General features: G+C 39.0%; 4 protein-coding genes and 1 pseudogene across 7 annotated transcripts; 2 read left to right on the top strand and 3 right to left on the bottom strand.

Moving 5' to 3' along the window:
- Window positions 1-64: 64 nt before the first annotated feature.
- On the top strand, window positions 65-3999 carry LOC141844690 (uncharacterized). The gene is made up of 4 exons (XM_074732689.1): window positions 65-415; window positions 493-537; window positions 617-678; window positions 1789-3999. Exon 4 carries the CDS (start codon window positions 1878-1880, stop codon window positions 3831-3833), a length of 1956 nt encoding a protein of 651 aa, XP_074588790.1. The 5' UTR covers window positions 65-415; window positions 493-537; window positions 617-678; window positions 1789-1877; the 3' UTR covers window positions 3834-3999.
- A 974-nt stretch (window positions 4000-4973) lies between these two features.
- On the bottom strand, window positions 4974-10982 carry LOC141844990 (ubiquitin receptor RAD23d-like). Of its 2 annotated transcripts, none has more exons than XM_074732984.1 (12): window positions 10826-10982; window positions 9578-9739; window positions 9069-9122; window positions 8559-8620; window positions 8310-8477; window positions 7439-7622; window positions 6416-6568; window positions 6268-6333; window positions 6135-6182; window positions 5952-6061; window positions 5778-5859; window positions 4974-5337 (listed from the first exon to the last, which is right to left on the bottom strand). In XM_074732984.1, exons 1-12 carry the CDS (start codon window positions 10889-10891, stop codon window positions 5221-5223), a joined length of 1272 nt encoding a protein of 423 aa, XP_074589085.1. In that variant the 5' UTR covers window positions 10892-10982; the 3' UTR covers window positions 4974-5220. The 2 variants fall into 2 exon arrangements, with proteins under 2 accessions (XP_074589085.1, XP_074589086.1); XM_074732985.1 differs by having other exon boundaries at window positions 5778-5856.
- A 488-nt stretch (window positions 10983-11470) lies between these two features.
- LOC141845162 (uncharacterized) lies at window positions 11471-14002 on the bottom strand (annotated as a pseudogene).
- On the top strand, window positions 13733-17326 carry LOC141845161 (protein TIFY 6b-like). 3 transcript variants are annotated; one of them, XM_074733211.1, is made up of 8 exons: window positions 13733-13810; window positions 13903-14058; window positions 15395-15585; window positions 15686-15954; window positions 16057-16147; window positions 16243-16603; window positions 16780-16837; window positions 16990-17326. In XM_074733211.1, the coding sequence occupies exons 2-8, from the start codon at window positions 13986-13988 to the stop codon at window positions 17117-17119; spliced, it is 1173 nt and encodes a 390-aa protein (XP_074589312.1). In that variant the 5' UTR covers window positions 13733-13810; window positions 13903-13985; the 3' UTR covers window positions 17120-17326. The 3 variants fall into 3 exon arrangements, with proteins under 3 accessions (XP_074589312.1, XP_074589313.1, XP_074589311.1); XM_074733212.1 differs by lacking the exon at window positions 13733-13810 and having other exon boundaries at window positions 13888-14058; window positions 16249-16603; XM_074733210.1 differs by lacking the exon at window positions 13733-13810 and having other exon boundaries at window positions 13888-14058.
- Window positions 17327-18932: 1606 nt separating this feature from the next.
- On the bottom strand, window positions 18933-20086 carry LOC141844838 (plasmodesmata-located protein 7-like). Its single transcript, XM_074732825.1, has 3 exons — window positions 19334-20086; window positions 19009-19113; window positions 18933-18943 (listed from the first exon to the last, which is right to left on the bottom strand). The coding sequence occupies exons 1-3, from the start codon at window positions 20061-20063 to the stop codon at window positions 18933-18935; spliced, it is 846 nt and encodes a 281-aa protein (XP_074588926.1). The 5' UTR covers window positions 20064-20086.
- Between the last annotated feature and the right edge of the window lie 208 nt (window positions 20087-20294).

Raw genomic sequence — 20294 nt, 5'->3', positions numbered from 1 at the left:
AATCGGATCTGATTCACAATAAATAGCACAAGATCGGGCGGAGTTTGGTCCGATTCACCGGGAATTGATTTAGGGTTAAGAAACGTAGTACCAGCGCCGCACGCGAGCCTCTTCATCGGTATTCAATCGCGCAGGCTCACTTCTCTCGCTCTCTTCCCCAACCCCGATCGCGATCTTCACTCCATCCAAGAGCCCTTTGATCGCTCCTTCCTCTTTCCTTTCTTCTCTGCAAGCCGCAACTCCAGTCGGGTGTCGCTGACGATCAGGGCAGGCGGCGGCAGTAGCGCCTGCGCCTTCCCCCTTTTCGTACGAGAGCTTCCTTGCACGGAGATACTTCTCTTCCTGTCGCCTGGATCCGATCAGCCTCTGTGTCGATCCAGCAGCAACTCGCGGCCCTTTCCCTTCCCGATTTGGAGTAAGCTGTTGCTTGATGTTCGTTGCGTGTTCCCGTTGTTTTCTTTCTCTTCTCACCGAGCTGACTTCTTGGAACAGGACAGCGGCTGCAAGGAGAAACCAGCGGCCCTCTTTTTTATCTCGGTGAGTGTTGCTAGGCGTTGCATTCGCATTGTTTAGTTTGTGCGTTAAAGGTTTCTCCTCATTGTTCTATTGATGACAGTTCTTATCGATTTAGAGCAGCAACTGCACAGGTCTCCCAGCATCCTCTTCTCCAAGTTGGAGGTGAGTGTTCCTGGTTGTATTACATCTTTCTATTCAGTTAGACTGTAGATTAGATGATTTGTACGTGGTTTCGGTGTAGATTAACTTGTTGGATTGAGAACTTGTGGTTAATGGTTAGAGAAGGGTTGGGATTCATTGAGTATGCTTTAGTAGTGACATTATCGGTGATTTTGTGATTGGTGTGTAAGATTTGGTGTTATGTAAGTGTGTCTTGTGGGGCAAACAAGTGTTGAATTGGAGGTTCCCTTAAACTAGAGGTTGGTGTTCTTTCTCGGTTCTCTCTGGAACATCATTGTTCATGATCAAAATGTGGAATGCAATTCAATTTATTGTTCAAAAGTTTCTTTTTTTATAAAGGGATTGAATTAATAATATAAAAGATGAAATAGGGGTTGAGAACTTGTAGTTAATGGTTAGTGAAAGGTTGGGATTCGTTGAGTATACTTTAGTAGTGACATTATCGTGCGATTTTGTGTGTCTTGTGGGGGCAAACAAGTGTTGAATTGGAGGTTCCCTTATATTAGAAATTGGTGTTCTTTCTCAGTTCTCTCTGGAACATCATTGTTCATGATCAAAATGTGGAATGCAATTCAATTTATTGTTCAAAAGTTGTTGTTCTTGTTTTATAAAGGGATTGAATTAATAATATAAAAGCTGAAATGGGGGTTGAGAACTTGTGGTTAATGGTTAGAGAAGGGTTGGGATTCGTTGAGTATACTTTAGTAGTGACATTATCGGCGATTTTGTGTAAGCCTTGGTGTTATGTAAGTGTGTCTTGTGGGGGCAAACAAGTGTTGAATTGAAGGTTCCCTTAGACTAGAAATTGGTGTTCTTTCTCGGTTCTCTCTGGAACATCATTGTGCATGATCAAAATGTGGAATGCAATTCGATTTATTGTTCAAAAGCTGTTGTTCTTGTTTTATAAAGGGATTGAATTAATAATAAACATTCAAAAGTGCTGCACATAAAATTCTCAAACTTGTTATTATGGAGGTTTTTATGTTAGAATGTATGGATCTAATTTTAAAAGTTAGTAGAACTCAAAGTTTTATTGCCTGATCTTTGTTACCTTTCCATTGATTGTTAACTGATATTGACTCGTTTATGCAGCTGGGGCTAGTTTGTTCTGGAGAGATCTTGTGATAATCGGAAGTCGGGTTTGATTTTTGTTTTTGGTGATAGGGAGTTGGTTTTGCAGTATGAGCAGGCACGAAAGCCTTTTGCTGCTTACATATTCATCAGAGCTTGAGAAAGGGGAACCCCTATTCTTCTCCTCAAATTGCTTCCCTGTAAAGGCTCATAATTTTGAACCTGCTGGGCATTCATTTCACTCTGCTGCTCTCAAAGTATTGGGGATTTGCGATGAAGATGAAGCAGAAACGGATACCCAAAGTGTTGTATCTGATGATCAATCCCAAGATTACTTACGAACCTCTGATTCTTATAGCAGCAAGGGAAAAAAGAAATCTGGTGGTGGAAGCAAACAAAAAGACCATTACGCATTACTTGGCTTGGGGCATTTGCGATTTCTAGCCACTGAGGAACAGATACGTAAAAGTTACCGCGAGACTGCTCTTAAGTATCATCCTGACAAGCAGACTGCACTCATTCTTGCTGAAGAAACTGAAGAGGCTAGGCAAAGTAAGAAGGATGAGATAGAAAGCCATTTCAAGGACGTTCAGGAAGCATATGAGATTCTAATCGATCCAGTTAAACGAAGGATATATGATTCCACTGATGAATTTGATGATGACATTCCAACTGACTGTGCTCCACAGGACTTCTTTAAGGTATTTGGTCTGGCGTTTATGAGAAACGGTAGATGGTCCGTCAACCAGCCTGTTCCTTCTCTTGGAGACGATAAGGCTCCTATTAAAGATGTTGACAGTTTCTACAATTTCTGGTATAGTTTCAAAAGTTGGAGGGAATTCCCGCATGCTGATGAATTCGATCTTGAGCAAGCTGAATCTCGTGATCATAAGAGATGGATGGAGCGGCAGAATTCGAAGTTACGAGAGAGGGCTAAGAAGGATGAATATATACGGATTAGGACCCTCGTCGACAATGCTTACAAGAGAGATCCTCGAATTCTGAGGAGGAAAGAGGAGGAAAAGGCGGAGAAGAAGAGAATCAAGGAGGCAAAGTCGATGGCTAAGAAGTTGCAAGAGGAAGAAGCACAAAGAGCTGCTGAAGAGGAAAGACAGCGAAAGGAGGAAGAGGATCGAAAGATAGCAGAAGCCGCTCTGATCCAGAAAAGAATCAAGGAGAAGGAGAAGAAGCTCTTGCGCAAAGAAAGGAGCCGTCTGCGTAAACTCTCTGCACAATTGATCTCAGACAACTTGCTTGACATTTCAGATGATATTGTGGAAACTATATGCATGTCATTTGAGGTGGAGCAGCTCAAGTGTTTGTGTGACAACATGGATGGTAAAGAGGAAATGGAACAAGCTAAATTGCTAAGAGATGCATCCAGTGCCAAGGAACTTGATGGAAACATGCAATCGGTCGGTCTTCAAGATCAGGATTCAAAAGCAAACGGAACAACTTCTGCACAAGGCAAAGTGGATGGTACAGTGAACGATTTCGAGAAGAAAGGAAAACAACAATGGGGAAAAGAAGAGATCGAAATGCTTAAGAAAGCCATGCAGAAGTATCCCAAGGGAACCTCTCGAAGATGGGAGGTCGTTTCGGAGTACATTGGTACTGGAAGATCAGTCGAAGAGATTCTCAAGGCGACGAAAACGGTCCTCCTCCAGAAGCCTGATTCTGGAAAAGCTTTTGACTCCTTCCTTGAGAAGAGAAAGCCTGTGCAAGCCATATCGTCGCCGCTCTCTACCAGAGTGGAAGCCGCAGAGGTATCTCCAGCCGAGAAGAAGATTGATGGTGCTCCCTCGACCGCGCCATTAAAACAATCTACATGTGCTAATGGAAACGAGAATCCCGGAGAGGCAGCAGTTCCTTCAGCGGCAGAGCAAGATGCCTGGTCAGAAGCTCAAGAAAGAGCTCTCATCCAGGCTCTCAAAACATTCCCAAAGGATGCAAACCAACGCTGGGAACGTGTTGCTGCTGCTGTTCCTGGCAAAACGATGGTACAGTGCAAAAAGAAGTTTGCTCTGATGAAGGAGAGCTTTCGAAAGAAGAACACAGAGACCTAATATCGCAAAAATAAATTAAAAAAATTTAAAAAAAAAAAAATATCCTGCAATATCCTATCGCATTATAATGACATCGCCCACCATTTTCTCTTTAATTGATGTAAACGCACTCGTATTTTTTTTACTTGGATTGAGAACTAGAGAGAAGTCCACAGTTTTGTTATCATTACTATGTGATTTATTGTTAAAATATCCATGTTAACTTGCTATCTCGAGTCTATAAATTGTGATATTATCGCTTTTTTCTTGTTTATTATTGTGGGCTCCCGTTCAACAAAAGATTTCTATTAGCAAAGGAGTAATTTGATAATAATTATAGAGGATAACATAAATTTTCTAACTTATTATAATAGAAATTTTTTATGACAAGTTGTTCGAGCAAATCATCTGTTTAAAGCAATTCTCCAATTGGAAATTGGCTAAAATCAAATACAACTAAAATCATTTACTTTTACTTCCGCGACATAGTTGAGTTGGTTACAACATAATAGAATTGTAATAGAGGACAAGGGTTCGAATCCTAACGAAATCAGACAATTTACATCGTGACCAATTGCATACAATTTCTCGATTTATCTCTTTACAAATTATCGTAAAATCGATCGTGTGATACCGTTAAGGTGGCGAATTCTATTATTTTTCCCATAAGAAGACTTGTCCATTATGATATTTTAACGTGATCTTCTATTAGTAACTCAGGTATTAGCATGGCGGTTCCATTGATTCGACCTAACTTACGAGTGATATGACTCGATTTAAAATTGAATCTTTATAAATACGATATTTCTTTAATGATTATTTTATACCTAAATATACATACACACTATACATGAAATGGAATTTCTTTACTGGCTTAACATATACGATACCAAATATTTGGGGAAAAAAACAAATAGTAATTTGAGTCACAGGAGTCCATGATAATCCACAACCACAATCCCAAACTAGAAGAATAATTCAGTCAATGAGACTTAGCCAGTTGCAAGTGAAAACCAAACATTAATCGTACCGACATGACTGGCAAAATGTTGCAGTGCAAGAAGCACAAATAAAGAGTCGAATAAAAACAGATATCATCAAACATCATGTACGCAGGAGAAAGAATTGGATTTTGAGGAAATCAATCACAAGCTTCAACAGTGAGAGTGAGATGAGCACACACGACTGAAAAACAAAGAGTAAGTGAATTGTACCCAAAAGTATAACTTACCAACCTGACCAAAGTAACACAATTCTTATAGACAACTACTGTCCCCAGAAACTACAGAGACACAAATAGTATATAGAGCATTCCACAACCATCAAAGCAAGCATGGATACTAAGTTTCATGGCACTGCAAATGACGATCGATTTGAAAGACATCCAGACTCAATTGGAGCTTTGTCGTCAATCATCGAACTCGTGCATATGGTCCAAGAGGTAGTTAGCTGCGAGTTCCTCATTTTTGTTGCATGCAAAGAAGACCTGCAGGACGAGTGCGCGGTCGAAGCCCATGGCTTCAAGCTGCCAGAAAACTCATGAGATCAATCGTATACGAAAACAACACATTCCCCCAAAAAATGGAAAAACATGTGAAAAATAATTCAAATTGCCTTACAACATGTTCGATTTGTTGTTGAATAATGGCTATCAATAGGGAAAACTAAGGAACAGTATCTTCGAGCAAACCACACAATTAGTTCTTAAAAATGCTGTCATACCAACCAGTAAGATTACATGCAAAACAAGTGTCTTCTATCGCAACTTTTATGATGTTTTATATGTGACTACCAAAGACAAATTATAAAAACAAATCTGATATGAAAAACAAGTCATATACAAAGGAAGTTAGTGCCTATAAGTTGTTTGGTGGTGTAACAATGAAGAACGAGAAAAGGTTGTTTTAACTATTTGGTATCATTTTCCATCATAGTGTGAATAATTTATTGTAATAAAAAACTTACCCGTTCAATGGCTTCACGCTCCTCTGGAGTAACACTCAGCGTTTGTGGCATTCCAGCAGTCAACTGATCTAAAATGCCACTACTTTAACATAGACGGGAAAAGTATTAGAATAACCAACTTTCTGCATACAAAAATAAATAAATAAAAAATATATAAAGCACAAAAATGCTTACCCTTCAGCTCCCTCAGCAGGCTCATTTAGCAATTGAAGAAATTCCCCTTGATGTTCTTGAATAAGCCTCATAATCTGAGGGTTTTGTTTCCCTAGCTCTTGGAGCATAGGCTGTCGGTTGAAAAGATATTCATTTCAAATGGTCATATATACAATAATAGCATAGAAAAGTAAGACAAAACACCTGTAGGATTTGAGGGTTGGCCTGCACTAAAGCTTGCAAGGCACGAAACTGCATCAAAGATGATGAAAAGACAGCTTAATATTCACAAAAAGCATTCTGTCTGTCATTTTTTATTATACAGAACTAGAAATACCTGTGGGCTATTACGTAAAAAGTCAAGGTTGCCCCCAGCAACATTGGAACCAAGATTAGGGAGACCCTGTCATAGAAAACATAAATGAGTGAGTCAGTTTTAGTAATTTAAAGATTGTAAACACTTAAGCCACATGTACAACAGCAACCTGAGGAAAGAGATCCAGGGGATTAGCATTAGGAAGTCCTGAAGGGACTGGAGGTTCAACTGGTTGTGGAGCCTGGACAGGTGGTGGATTGGTTGCTTGCCCACTTTCAGGTGAGCGAGCAGCTGGCGCAGGTTCAATTTGTTCAGGAATGCCCTGATATAGAGAAAATTACAACAAAATGGTTTCCAAGGCATTCAATTTGCTTTCATGATCATATATAGAAAACTCAATTACTGCACCTCAATGAGAACAATAAGTGAATCATTTAAAACCCTACATATTTGGTAGAGAACTAAATAAAAAGGAAAGAAGGGTTAGCCATACTATGAAATTTTAAAAAACTCAAAAGTTCATATGGTATGCTCAAAAGGGTACCGAGCCATTAAATGATGTTAAGTAAAAAATTTATGACAAAAATTGTTATACATATTTCCCTGGCACAGTCAAGTTTACTTACAATGGACTAACCACAGTGCACTATGCAGGAAAAAACAAACATGAAAAATTTAGTTTATTCATCAACCAAGACATGAATTAATTGTCATATGGAGTAATAATTTGAAAAAGAAAAAGAAAAATAGGTCGTATCAATTCATGTATAAGGAGTTAATAGTATAAACTTCCTATCAATTTGCACCCATTAAACTAGGAGGTAATGGTTTCCACTACTAGGTCATATCTTGAGAAGAAGGACCATCAGAGGGGGAAATTGTGAGTTCTTTATGTTTTTCCTTTGTCATTCTATCTACATTGTCTTCTGAATGTTGAATGTGGCTACACACTATTGTATGAATATTGCATTGGCTTATTCAGTTGCAAAAGAATTAAACCCTTAATTTGAAACTTATTCCGGAATGTGAACTACTGAAAGTATGATTAAGCTGAGGAAAAGAAGGAAGCTGACTAAAGCATTCAGAATGTAAGGAGAAACAATAGGGAGCACTAACAGAGGATAAGCAAAGGAAAAAATGCGTCCTAAGCATTCCCAACATAATGTCAGAGAGGGGTGGTAATGGAGCTTACAGAATATAAATATTCAACAGCCCTTTCAGGATTGTTATATGCAGCACGCAAGGCACGAACAACAGTGTCCCTGTCCCATGTTCCTCCACCCATGTCAATAATTTGTTGGATTGTTTGCTCTAGAGTACTGCCAGCAACAAGATTAGACGCAGCTTGATCATATGCATCTGCTTCAGTGTTGCTTCTGGTACAAGAAAATAAAATAAGATTAGTAAATTAAGAAAAGAAAAAGACTTATGGTTTTACATGGAGGTCAGTCAAAGACAAGACCCATGGATCTGGCCCAAATGATCGAAAAATGACTAGTTATCCTGGATGTAGTTAAGGGTGATACAAAGAGACACATCATCTCCACAGTATTTCAATTATTCTAACCATTAGCCAAATTTCATGAAAGAGAAACAGAAAGGTAGCACATCACTCAAACTACAATTGGGACAAAAATCAATATTTACCTATACATTGAAAAGAATAAAGAACCTAGTCTGATAACAATTATACAATGAAGCAAGGTAGTAGCTGAACCTATAATGAATGTTTTTCCGAAATTGAAACAAGGCAACATGACTTTTATCTTTTCACCATCATGCCAAAACATTAGCAGTTTGACATAACGTCTCAATAGTATAAATACATCTATACAGTGGAAAATGCAGTGTATTAATTTTTGTGATACTGTAAAATACAAATTGGCATGCTATTTCTTTATGAGATCAGATAATAGATGGATATTTATTCAATGGATTTAAAACATAGATATGAAGCAACCATGAATCTGAAAATTAAAGAGGAACAATTTTCAAATATCTAATTATTCATCAAAGAAGAAACTGACAACACACGTAATGATTGAATTTAAAATACTGTATACCCTTGAGAGATATGAGTGGTAACTGGTTCTGCTGCTGGTGCAGGCGTAGTTGTGGCAGTTGGACCTGGTGCTGCTACTGGCGCAGGCATAGTTGTGGCAGTTGGAACTGGTGATTCTGCTGGTGCAGGTGTAGGTGTGGCAGTTGGAACTGGTGAGCTTGTAGGTACCCTGCTTAATGATACATAGCAAGAAGATTTTAGTAAACAAAATTATTTTGGTCAAAGATACATGTGATTATAAACTACATACGTAGGCAATGTGGTTTCAGGTGTTTGAGATGGAGATACAACTGGCGTTGGAACAGCAGGTGTCTACAGAGAAAATAGAAATAAGAAGCATAAAAATAGTCTTTATGTCTTATAAACATTTATTAGAAAATTATACAGCACACGACCAGACATGGAGGTTAAAGATGATGTACAGAACATGTAAGACTAAAAAATGAGTCAGAAAAAATCCAACACATCGATTAAAATTTTCAAATAAATCTGTTGCTAGAGTAGTGTAAGATATGTCATAATTAGTAAATATAGAGAAAATGAGTGAAAGAAGTTAAACATTGCATGTCAACATTTAAAATTACAAATTAAAATGCCATATATGCATCATTTTTCCAAAATAACAAAAAAAATTGCCATATATGCATCATTTTTCCAAAATAACAAAAAAAAAAAAGATATATATATTGTCAAAGTTGATGAGCTTCAGCAACCATCAAACCCAAAAGAGTAAACAGTGTAAAAATAGAACCACAATTACCTGATTAGCTGGTGCTTTTGTAGTGGATGATGCTCCACTAGAAGAAGGCTTGGTCTGGGAAAGACAGGAAATTCAAACTTCAGCTTAACATTTCTCTCAATGTGATAACAAATTAGTCACAAAACCAATTAAGAAATCAAAATAGTAACAAAAATCTCCAAATTTGAAATAATAATAATAATAGTTCGTTTACGGATAAAAAATATTATCAACATATGCATTCCCATACATTACAATTACTAGAGCAGAAAATCAAGGTTAAGAAAAAAAATCTAAAAATAAGATTGGTTTTATCAGCAGCCATTCCCCCTCGTATGGTAGATGCACATCTAAAAATAAGATTGGTTTTATTCAGTAAACTTTCCTATATTGGCAAGTTATAGAAAATTGAATGGTGTGCTAACAAAGATACTTTATGGCCTGATGTTCAATATACTTAAAAAAATTTTAAAGGTACCCAAGAAACATAAGAATACTAATCTCAGAATGAGATAAGCTTCATTTTATACCTTGCTGAGCATAATCACAAGAAAACTATTTTCAGAAACTTTATTCTCATCCAAAGTAGTATTGTCTTTAAGTATTTTCCCTTGATGTATAAGCATTTGCTGCTCAGCTGGGTAGACAGTTTTCCCTTGAGATGTCTCAATAAATCTTTTTACTTCAGCAACCTGAAAGGCAACCATAGGAGGACAGTGAAGTACACCATGGAATGTTTATTTTGTGTAAATTAATTAATTTGAAGCAGTAGAGGAAGTAAAATGACAAGGATAATTATTCTATCATCGCTATATGCCTACTTGAAAGTTAATGAATCAAATTTCGGAATAACCAATCTATATTGCTGAAAAAGCCACCTACAACAAATCCACTGTTATGATTTTGATAAGGTGTAACTTTAACAATCGGCCCAGATTTAACAATGAGCAGATTTGCTGGAATCTTATTTCTAGTATCTGTTATGTTGATTACTAGTCAACAACAAGATTAGCAACATGTGCAATCATAGACCCATTAGCAGGTGATTACTTCCAAAAGGACAATGAATTTAAAGGCGGGTAAAAATACTTCACTTATTGGCCATTACAAAATAAGGGTTAAAGCTAAACTTATTAACGTAGAACCAACAATTTCTAACACCACAAATTTTTGAACTCCTACATTTGCCATATCCATCCACAAACAAACAACTCGAATATAATTTTCCAGGACTACACCACAAAACCCCTTTGACCCTATCGCCTTCTCACCCAAATAAAGTCTAATAACGAGACTCAAAACAGCAATTATGATACTTATTGCCAGCCTGTCAATCCATACTGTCTCTACCTCAAATAAATCGATAGAAAGAATTACCTAAGTTATAAACTCTATTAAATAAATATATGTATGTATTAGTAATACCGCTGAAAGAAAAGCATAAATAATCCAATTGATAAACCAGCAAAGCAGTCGGCAGTGCTCAAAACCCTAAAAGTGTCTAAACTGGATCCGTCGCAGAATTTTGCAATAATCTAAAGAAAGGAGGCAAAACAACTAGAAAAAAAAAATCCAAATCCTTCAATGATAAGATATTTAACTATCCCTAGACCCAAAAATCCCACTTCTCATGCACATCCAGAAGACGCCAAGGGGGCACCAGATAGTTGGACGAAAGCGGAAATATACACCGCGTAAAGAAAATTCGGTCGATTCGCCCACCGAAGTGTCGGGGATGGCGGCGCCGGAAGGAGAAGGAAAGGGAAGAGACTGTTTACCGTATCCTCGGGCTTCACATCGATCTCGAAGTTAGTACCCTTGAGAGTCTTGACGAAGATCTTCATGTCTTCCTGCTTGAGATTTCTCGATCGCCTCTCGCTCTCCTCTTTCCTCTCTCGCAAGGGTTAAGGGCACGGCGACGGCTCCGAAGGCGAAGGCAGAGTAGCAGCCCAGATTGGTAGGCAAACCGTTTTTATAGATAGAGCCGACCCTTAGAAAGAAATTTTCAATCTGCACCTCAAAATTATGGATTCTTAACTTCACCCCTGTGAGTCGGTATGGGCGGACGACTGCCTTCTATAAACACTAATTATCCTTCGGATTGGGCTCCACGTGTGGGCTCCTCGTGTAATTGCCCTTCTAATCATGTACACCCTTTTATTTTTATTATCATAAAAACATCTTTTTTTTAAATAATAATAATAATAAACTGATACCTATAAAGAATCTAAAATGAAAATGCTGTAAAACTGATTGCAGGAACAAAGTGATTCCACGAACAAATAACATCGTATGACAAAAAGTCGAACTCAACAATCAAACTTCTCATTCAAAGTGAGAATTCCAATGTTTGGAACATGAATGTCAGTAAAAACTGTCAATATCAAGATCACGCTGTTTCTATCAAGCATTCAACACATTCAACACAAGTGAAATGCAAGAGCCAGATTCGTTCTCAATGCACCACTCAAAAAGAGGAAGTTATCTGCGACTTTGTAGAAGAATTTCCTTCAATGATGAGCAAAACCACAAGGTTCAACGAGGACACACAACCAGAATAACCTTTGTCTCGGGCATGGCCATCAGCGTACAGAGTTGGGCGACTCATACTGGCATTCGGGTTAAGCACATTGCCATGGATACAAGGTTTTTCTCCATTGCTTGCCTCTGTTCTACTTGCTCAGCTTTTGCTTCTCATATTTTACCCATTTAGGTATTCATATTTTGATTATCAAGAAAGGTAAAGAAATGGCAGTGAAACAATAATAGGGAAACTGCAGACCTGGCTCTAACCAATTCCTGTCGAAATCCATCAATGTCAGCTCATAATGTTGGTATTTGTTCATTCTACTGCAAATGTTTCAGTCTTTCAGATCTTGTTGCAAAGCTTCAAACTTTTGTGCTTCAGATTTAATTGCATGACTTCTTGTCTGAGGGGCTCAACAGCACAAAGATCTCTGGATCAGTTCCCTCACCTCAAGTTCTTTATCAGTCCGGAGTTTGGATATAGCCTGACTAAAGTTGATGGAGTTCATCTTTGGCGAAAGTTACCTCTCTCCTGTTAGCAACATTTTCATCTATCAGCAGTTGATTGTCAGCACGAAGCCTATGGATTTCATCACGCCTCAATGCTAGTTCTTCCTCAGATGAATGTACAGGGACAGGTCGACGAGGTGGAGTGCCATCTCAGAAATCATGAGATCTCTCTCGTTTGCAAGATGGCAAGGAATATAATTCCTTCCTGCAATGTCTCCTGAAACAGGGAAGGATACTCATGTAAGCGCTCATACAAATTGAAAGCTACAATCACATAGCATTTAAGTATACAATTTATATATTAAATTTCATGGAAGAAAATTAAGAATAAATAAGTGTAATTATATACTGAATAACCCTAATCACATTCAATGCTTTCTTCTTAATGATTCAGTTGAAAGATCTGTGCCACCTTCAAGGGAAGAAGCTCACCACCAGTATGGATCCAGGCAGTAACTGTCAAAAACCCATGGTTTGATATTGGAATAGAAGAAGTTCATTTCAAGGGAAGAAGCTCACCACCACACAATGAGGCATGTAGAGGCCATTTTAATCACCAATTCACGTCATACATGATAACTTTTCCATTGTGTTCAAAGACCCAACACCACAAAGGCCTATCAGCATAACTATCCTCAGTTTACAAACATAGTTCTGTTCCCTCCGTTTGTCGGTGTGGTAGACTTAGCAAACAAGTATAGCGCCAAAACAAATTGTATGTGAAAATGGAACGAACAATGTGAGGATGGGAGTTCAAAAGCTTGTAATGATCCCAAACGACAATGATAAGTCAAAGAAACTTAAAATTCAATCAAATGTTTCCTATTGACAAGCTCCCTCCTTGGTTTGACTGCATTACTCTAGAACTCAGCTGCAAGTGCTAAAGTTAACTCCCAAAGTAGCAACCAACACAAAGAACGAAACCGATGCTCACAATGGACACCCAATATAGTAAGATACACTGACTATAAAAAAAACACTTTTTTTCTAGTGTCTTTCTTCAACTCTTTTCTCTGATTGTTTCATTGTAAATCAACACTATCAAATAGCTACCAAAAATGACGAACGCATATAGCCAATGGATCAGGGTGATAAAATCTCAAAACCTCTTCGCTAACTTAAGTAGGGCAAGCATTTGACAAAGGGAACAAGTTTAGAGGAGGAAAAAACCTAATTTCTTCCATTACTTCAAACAGAATGCCACTAAAAATCATCTGGTTCATGAAAAAAGAGGGAGTCGAGGGAGAAACCTTCGAGCCGACGCCTCTTCGGATCGCTCCTCTTCTCCTCTCGCGTTGGAGGCAGCAGCAACAGAAATCGAAGCCAGAAGACGAGCGAACTAAATAAGGCAGTCCCCAAATTTGGAGCCAACCAAACGAAGCCCAAATAAAGCAATGACTGGAAATTTTAGAAGATATTTTTAAAGAAACGAAAGTAAACTATAAGGGGTAAAGTGAAATTTTACATCTTCTCTTCTTCTCACCTATAACGGTGCTCCACTGCAAAAGTTGAGGATTAAAGTGTAATTTTGAAAACAATCTAGTGCTGCATGGAATTTTCCAATCGGGGGCCGGCTGGCAGATTGGCGCCTAAACGTGAAGCCGATCGATCGGCTCAAGCCGACGCGACGCCGGTCATCGTTGCGAGCACGTGTCGCCATTTCGCGTCGATTCCCGCTTTGTTCGTTCCTTAGCGCGCACGCGGGCTTCAACCACCGGCGCCATCCGGTAACCTCTTGATTTCCTATTCTATAATCCTCAATAAATAGAAAAGAAAAGAAAAGGAAAGGAAATTGACAGTTACGAAGCTTTTTTCGTAGGATTCGGTAGCGTCGCGAGGAGGAGAGATCGAGATAAGGAAAGGTTGGCGTCGATTAGGTTTATTTTGCAACCCGATCCAACGATGGAGAGGGATTTCATCGGAATCCTCGGGCGAGACTCCGGCGATGACGCGACCGCGAGCCGCCATGAAGCAGGTGTGTGAATTTTATCCTTATTCTAGGCGTTTCTGTTGGATCCATGAGCTTACGGTTGGATTTCTTCTTCATATGTTTTGATTTTGTAATACCGTGTGATGAAATGATTAAGGTGTTTTAATGTTCTGCAAATGCTTTAGCTAAGGATGTGCTTTCTTTATGGTGGATTAGCCTCTTGTTTACTAGAGAATTTCGAGCTATTATAGTGATTTTTTGTAGTTAAGTTTGCTGGATTTTATTTTTAGGCATGTAGTTTCTTTCTAACTTAAAGATTTGATTGCTTTATCAAAATTGTCGCGTTATATTAAGAATTTAACAAATATAATAGTGTTATACATGATTTTGGAGGCTGGGGTTCTGGGTTTGCTAAAGATGTGATTTTGAAATGTTTGATGAAATGATATAAGTTATTCTTCATGTTCGGCAAATGTATTAGCTAACGATGTGACTACTGATGGGAAATAGCCCTAGTTGATTGGACTTTGGAGTGGGTTATGGATATATTAGTCTCTTGGTTACAAGTAAAATACGACAAGAGTTTTTCTATTGTAGTTGCTTCTCTAGTTAAGTTTGGTGGATTATATTATTGTGGATGTAGTTTCTTTCCATTTTCTGAAAGATTTGATTGCCCTGTCAAAATAATTGCCTTATGCTAAGAATCTAACAAATATAATCTTGTTATACATGATTTTGGAGGTTGGCGTCCTAGATTTGCTAAAGACGTGATTTTGTGATACTTCATGGAATGATTTAAGGTATTTTCAAGTTCAGCAAAGGTATTTAGCTAGAATAGTTATGGGAGTAGTCCTGATTGATTAGAGTTGATTATGGATAGTAGGTTACCTTTATGGTGGATTACCCTTGTTAATGGGACAACTATGGAAAAATTTTCTTACTATAGTGATATTTTTTCTAGTTATGTTTGCAAATTTTTATTTTTTATGGATGTAATTTGTTTCCATTTTCTCAAAGATTAGATCACCCTGTTTTCTATTAAAGTTGTCATATTATTTTGAGAATTCAAGAAGCAATGATGAGAATTATATCTTAGTTCTTATGAATTTTTTAGCACGCTAATTATGATCTCTTGGTACTCTAGTTTCTATTGCTACCAATTTGCTTCTGATTATCTGTTTTAAATTGAAAGGATCATTGTTGAAAAAGAGAGTATTTGGCTAGATAATCCACATATATCTCTCTCATTTTCGTTTCATGGTGACTTGTCCTCATCATTTGGGTTAACCTTTAACAAATGATCTAGTATTACAGGACTTATGATCTGTGATTTTGATTATGTCATATAATTACCTTATGTATTTTGATTTTGGAGTCTCAGCTCTCCCATCTGTGAAGTGGCCTTTCTCAAACATGGTCTCTTCTACACCGCAGTACATGCTTACCAAGATTCCACAAGAAGAGAAGCCTAGAAAACATGTTTTTAATAACCACTCATCTTTAAGATTGAATCATATATCCATGGATGGCCTTGATGTCAACCTAAAAACTCCCCATGGTTTAGCAGCTCAGGTGTGCCGTGATTTACATACTAGTTTTATAGATCATGATTCATGAATCACTCTAATTATATCTTTCCAAAGTGACAAAATTTGATGCCATGCTTTTGCAGAAACGTGTGAATCTTGATAAACGAGGCTTCAGTCAATATCCTCGGTATACATATCAGCCTTTTACCTCAGATTCTTTTGCTGCTTCACTCCCCCATTTGGATGAAATCCGAATGATCCCCACCTTCTCAGACCACGGCTTTCCTGGCACTGGCAGCAGTCCTTTCTCCAATATTCAACATGCACATAATGTAACAGTTGCCTCTCCAAAGCAACAATTTCTTGGTGATCAAATTGGGAACTGTAATTTTGTAGGTGAACCTGGTAGCCTGTAAGACATGTTCAGGCTTTTGGTACAAGTTCTCTACTGTTCTTTTCAGCATTAACTTTTCATATTTTGGTGACATTATGGTATGCTTGATTTGTTCATTAGGAATATTTCCTGGCCCATTAAAATGACTGGTCAGCTAACTATCTTTTATGATGGTCATGTGAATGTGTATGACAACATTTCATCAGACAAGGTTAATATTTATGTTCTTTGGTGTTTATGTAATTTGTGCGATGTAAGAGATATCATGCTTATGAATCTATATCGTTGTGTGCTTTGGACTTTCAGGTACAGGAGATTATTTCTTTGGCAAGCAAGGGACCTAATATAACTCCAAATGTTATGAATCAAACAGCCCATGCACACGTACCAACCATATTAGTGGCTCCAACCAAAATGGCAGGATCGATTGATTCAAGGGCAAAGAGGCAGGAGAGCATAATCCCTTTGCCGATACTTTTGAGCTCAGGTGTTTTGCCATCAGGTACATCACATTCAGTGGCTAGCTCAGGAGGTGGTTTGAGAATGAATAGTGATGCAGCAGATTCTAAAGCTGCTGTTCAGTTGGTTCCAGCAAGCCAGCAAGAGGCCTCCAAAACTTCATCTGCTGCCTGTGGCTCAGAAACTGCAGGAACTACCATGCCAAAAGGTAATCCGGTCCATCGGTTCATGATTCCCATCACTATTCTGAGTATACTTATTTATTACATGACAAATGTTATCAACAGAGACCAACACTGGCATTGCAATTAATCTTTTCCTGTGTTGTAAAACTAACTATTAGCTTGCACTTTTAATAAGATAATGCTGGCTGTTTATTTGCAGCTGTTCCTCAAGCTCGGAAGGCATCACTAGCTCGATTCTTAGAAAAGCGCAAGGAGAGGTTGGTTTTCTGTGTTAAGTTCAATTCTTTATTACTTCAAGCACTAGTTATCATCTTCCTCTTTCCTTCTTGGACTTTCCTGGATTTGTAGACTTACAAATTAGAACTTGTAGAGTTCTTGTCTACCTAAGAATTCTTCTGCTTATGTTTAGGTTGACCAGTGCAATCCCTTACTCTTGCTCCAAGATGAACCCAGAGAATGGTAGTGGCTTAGAAAGTAGCAATATGTCAAGCATATCTTCATCAAGTGAAATCAATATTTCTTGCAACCAGAAGGACTAGTGGCTTATGACAAATCCAAAGTCCATCATCGAGAGTGGGGAGTCTCAAGTACCAAGTAACATAAGTTTGTGTACATGAAAGTGCCAACTTGGTACCAAGTTGGTAAAGATCAAAACTGTTGGCTTTAAATAAATCAGTTTATGTATTTGAATGTCCGGACAATGTGTGATTCTATCGATCATCATAATATAATAAATTTCCATGCGAGAGATGTTATTGTAGTGTATTTCAGAGCATGTAATTAAGATTTGTTCAAAATTAACTTCTGGCCATTGTCCCTAATCCAGAGACAAAGGACTTGGCACCTGCTGTGCATGCTTTTATTTACGGATGGAAACTTTTGCAGGTAAGTAATAGCTATCATCATCTTTAAGGTTTATCTTTTTTGAATCTAACGTGCAGAATGCTCCAATTTTAGACCAAGTGGTGGTAAATACAAAATCTAGAAATCCAAATGGACTTTGAAGCATGATTTGAGCAGGTCACATACGTGCGGCTTCTAACCGTGGATGCTCAGTTATGTTGGAGAGTGGAGCCTGATTCGAAGGAAGACGAACGCTGATTCAGTTTTGGTCAATTTTGGTCACCAAAGGTAATTTGTGAATTGTTGACAATTGTCATCATTATCATTATTCCAGATTCAATAGTCGTAAATCATCTCTGGATCTTATTGACTGCATCTTCTAACCCTTTGGTTTTACCTGAGAAGTTGTTTGTCTAGAGTAATAGAATTCTTCTCCTGGACTTTGGCATCCATAAACGATGACTTGTTTTCTTGTTGTCATGCTATTATTATTATTTGAGGTGAAATGAAAGGGAGAATTGTATATTCATGTGACACTTGTACCATCTTTATGACTGCAAGAACGTCGATAAGATAACACACTCCACGATGAATTGAACTACTTGCAAAACATGTAGACCATGCCATCCATAACTTTTTATTTGATTGGATAAGTTGGAACAGTGAAAAGATCTAATGGAGTCGAGAGAGCTTTGGGGGCAGCCATCATAGTTTAGCTCATCACTTTGCCCTCTTTCATTCTTTACCTTTCTCAATGCAGTGGATGCATGTTATAATAACTCTTAATCATTCACTAACTTTTGTTTCCCTTTTTTTCTCTTGCAGGAAAGGACTGTGAAGAAGGCTGGCCATCAGTGGAGCGATGGTCACTAGTTTATAAGGTACTTCTCTTTATTTAACTCGCTTAAGTCGAATTTGAATATCTTATAATCAAAGACTTACATTACAAAATGTGTCTTAATTTGCTTGAATGATTAAAAGTCCATTTATTTCATATCTTTTAGGAGAAAAAAATTATAGAAAAATTTGATAATTTTTCTTGATTTAGTTGTGATTAAAAAGCAATAATTCTCATTTGTTCCTTCCATGTTTTACTTCTATGAGCTTAAAGTTGGGTACTTCTATGAACGACCACCCGAGATGCTTGTTAGTGATCAAGTTCTCTACGAGCATGATTTCTTGGTGATGCGATCGGCTGTGCTAGAGGTTTCGATGAAAAACAAAAACTAAAAGTCCATCAATGTTTCATACATAAATCTTATTCCATCTGTTTCCTAACTCGTTCCTCATTCCTCAAGTCTATAAGAATTGAGTTTGATAAACAGCAAGAGATCAATGGTATCCCAGCTTAGAAATTTGTGGGGCTTATTTGTTTGGAATCTTATCAGCTCATCTCCATTGATCTCTGCAACTTCCCCACTTCACTGCTTTCAAGGAACTTTCTCATCCATATCAGATCAATAAAAGGTTCTCAAACAACTATTGTAGAATACTGCCACCTCAACCTTACTAATACTTACCTGCAAATAAAAAGATTAAACAAAAATGGATTATAAAAATGAAGAATAAAAATTATAATGAAAACTACCTTGATTTCCTGCTTTTCTGATGAAGGAAAGGAAGAGGAGTATGAGAGCAACTCCTGCAATGAGGCCAATTATGATTGCCACTGTTTTTCCTGCCTCATCTCCTGAATTCGACCGTTAAATTCTAAATTTTAAAAGATAAAAAAAAGGGAAAATATGTATACGAAAATGAATAGAAGAGGAATCACTGGCCAATTCTAGATGAATGAAAATCGGAATTGATGATTGTGAATCCATTTTTTTTTAAGAAGAAAATTTACAGATTTCTTGTGAAAGGCGTTTGTATCCGTCTGATCAGATAATGAAATCAACAGCTGAACTCACCGTGGTCGTCATGGGAGGCGTCGACTCCGTCGGACGAGTACCTGACGTAGCATTTGCCGAGGTAAGCGTCGCCGGCGCCGGCGAGCCCGCAGACCTCCTTGAGCCGCGCTACTGCCGCCGCCGTGCACTCGTCGCACTGCTTCGCCGACTGGTCGCCGACGCACTGCGCCACCGCCTTCACTTCCCCGGCGGCGCCGACCCTGTAGCTCCCGCCTCCGCTCGGCTGCAGGGCAGCGAGCGCAGCGTCGCGCATGGAGAGCTGCATGCCGGATTCGTCGTCGCCGTGTCCTCCGCTGGCGGAGGGGGAGGCGCACTTCTTGTAGAGCACTGAGGTGTCTGGCTTGCCGAGGAAGGAGTCGTTGCCGTAGCGGAGGTAGCATCCCCTCAGCTGGACGGAGGCGCCGGCGGCGGAGGGGCAGAGGGCGGAGAGCTGGGAGAGGCCGGAGCGGACGCAGGCGGCGCACTCGGACACCGCCATGTCGCCGCGGCACTGGAATAGCCCGTAGGCGGCCGGCGTTCCGGCGGCGGCGGAGGTGAAGTTGGCGTAGGAGGAGAAGGCGGCGGAGTTGGCGAGGGAGGCGAATAGGGCGCCGAGATTGTATTGGTACGGGGAGGCAGCGGCGTACTTGGGCTGCGAGCAACCGGCGTAGACGAAGTCATCGTCGGAGGAGGCCGAAGAAGAAGAAGAAGCCATGGAAGAGAAGAGGAGCAGAAGCAAGAATTCAGACATGTTAGTGAGCGCTTGATTGTTGCTTGAGGGTAAGGGAAGGGAGTGACTTTAAGGCTATGCTTACTACAAGAGACGAGACACAGGAGGAGGAGGAGAAGGAAGCCCGTGACCATCCATGTTGTACTCATCCGACCTCTGCAGCAAAAAGGTGGAATGAGCATTGCCTCGGCGAATACTCATCCGACCTCAGATCAATCGGACCTGAAGTATACCGGTGGAGAACGTGGTCCT

This window comes from Curcuma longa, chromosome 14, assembly GCF_044706935.1.
Source record: "Curcuma longa cultivar G26 ecotype Majalengka, Jawa Barat chromosome 14, ITB_CL_G26_1.1, whole genome shotgun sequence".
Classification (NCBI taxonomy): domain Eukaryota; kingdom Viridiplantae; phylum Streptophyta; class Magnoliopsida; order Zingiberales; family Zingiberaceae; genus Curcuma; species Curcuma longa.
This window is presented reverse-complemented; position numbering and strand designations above follow the sequence as displayed.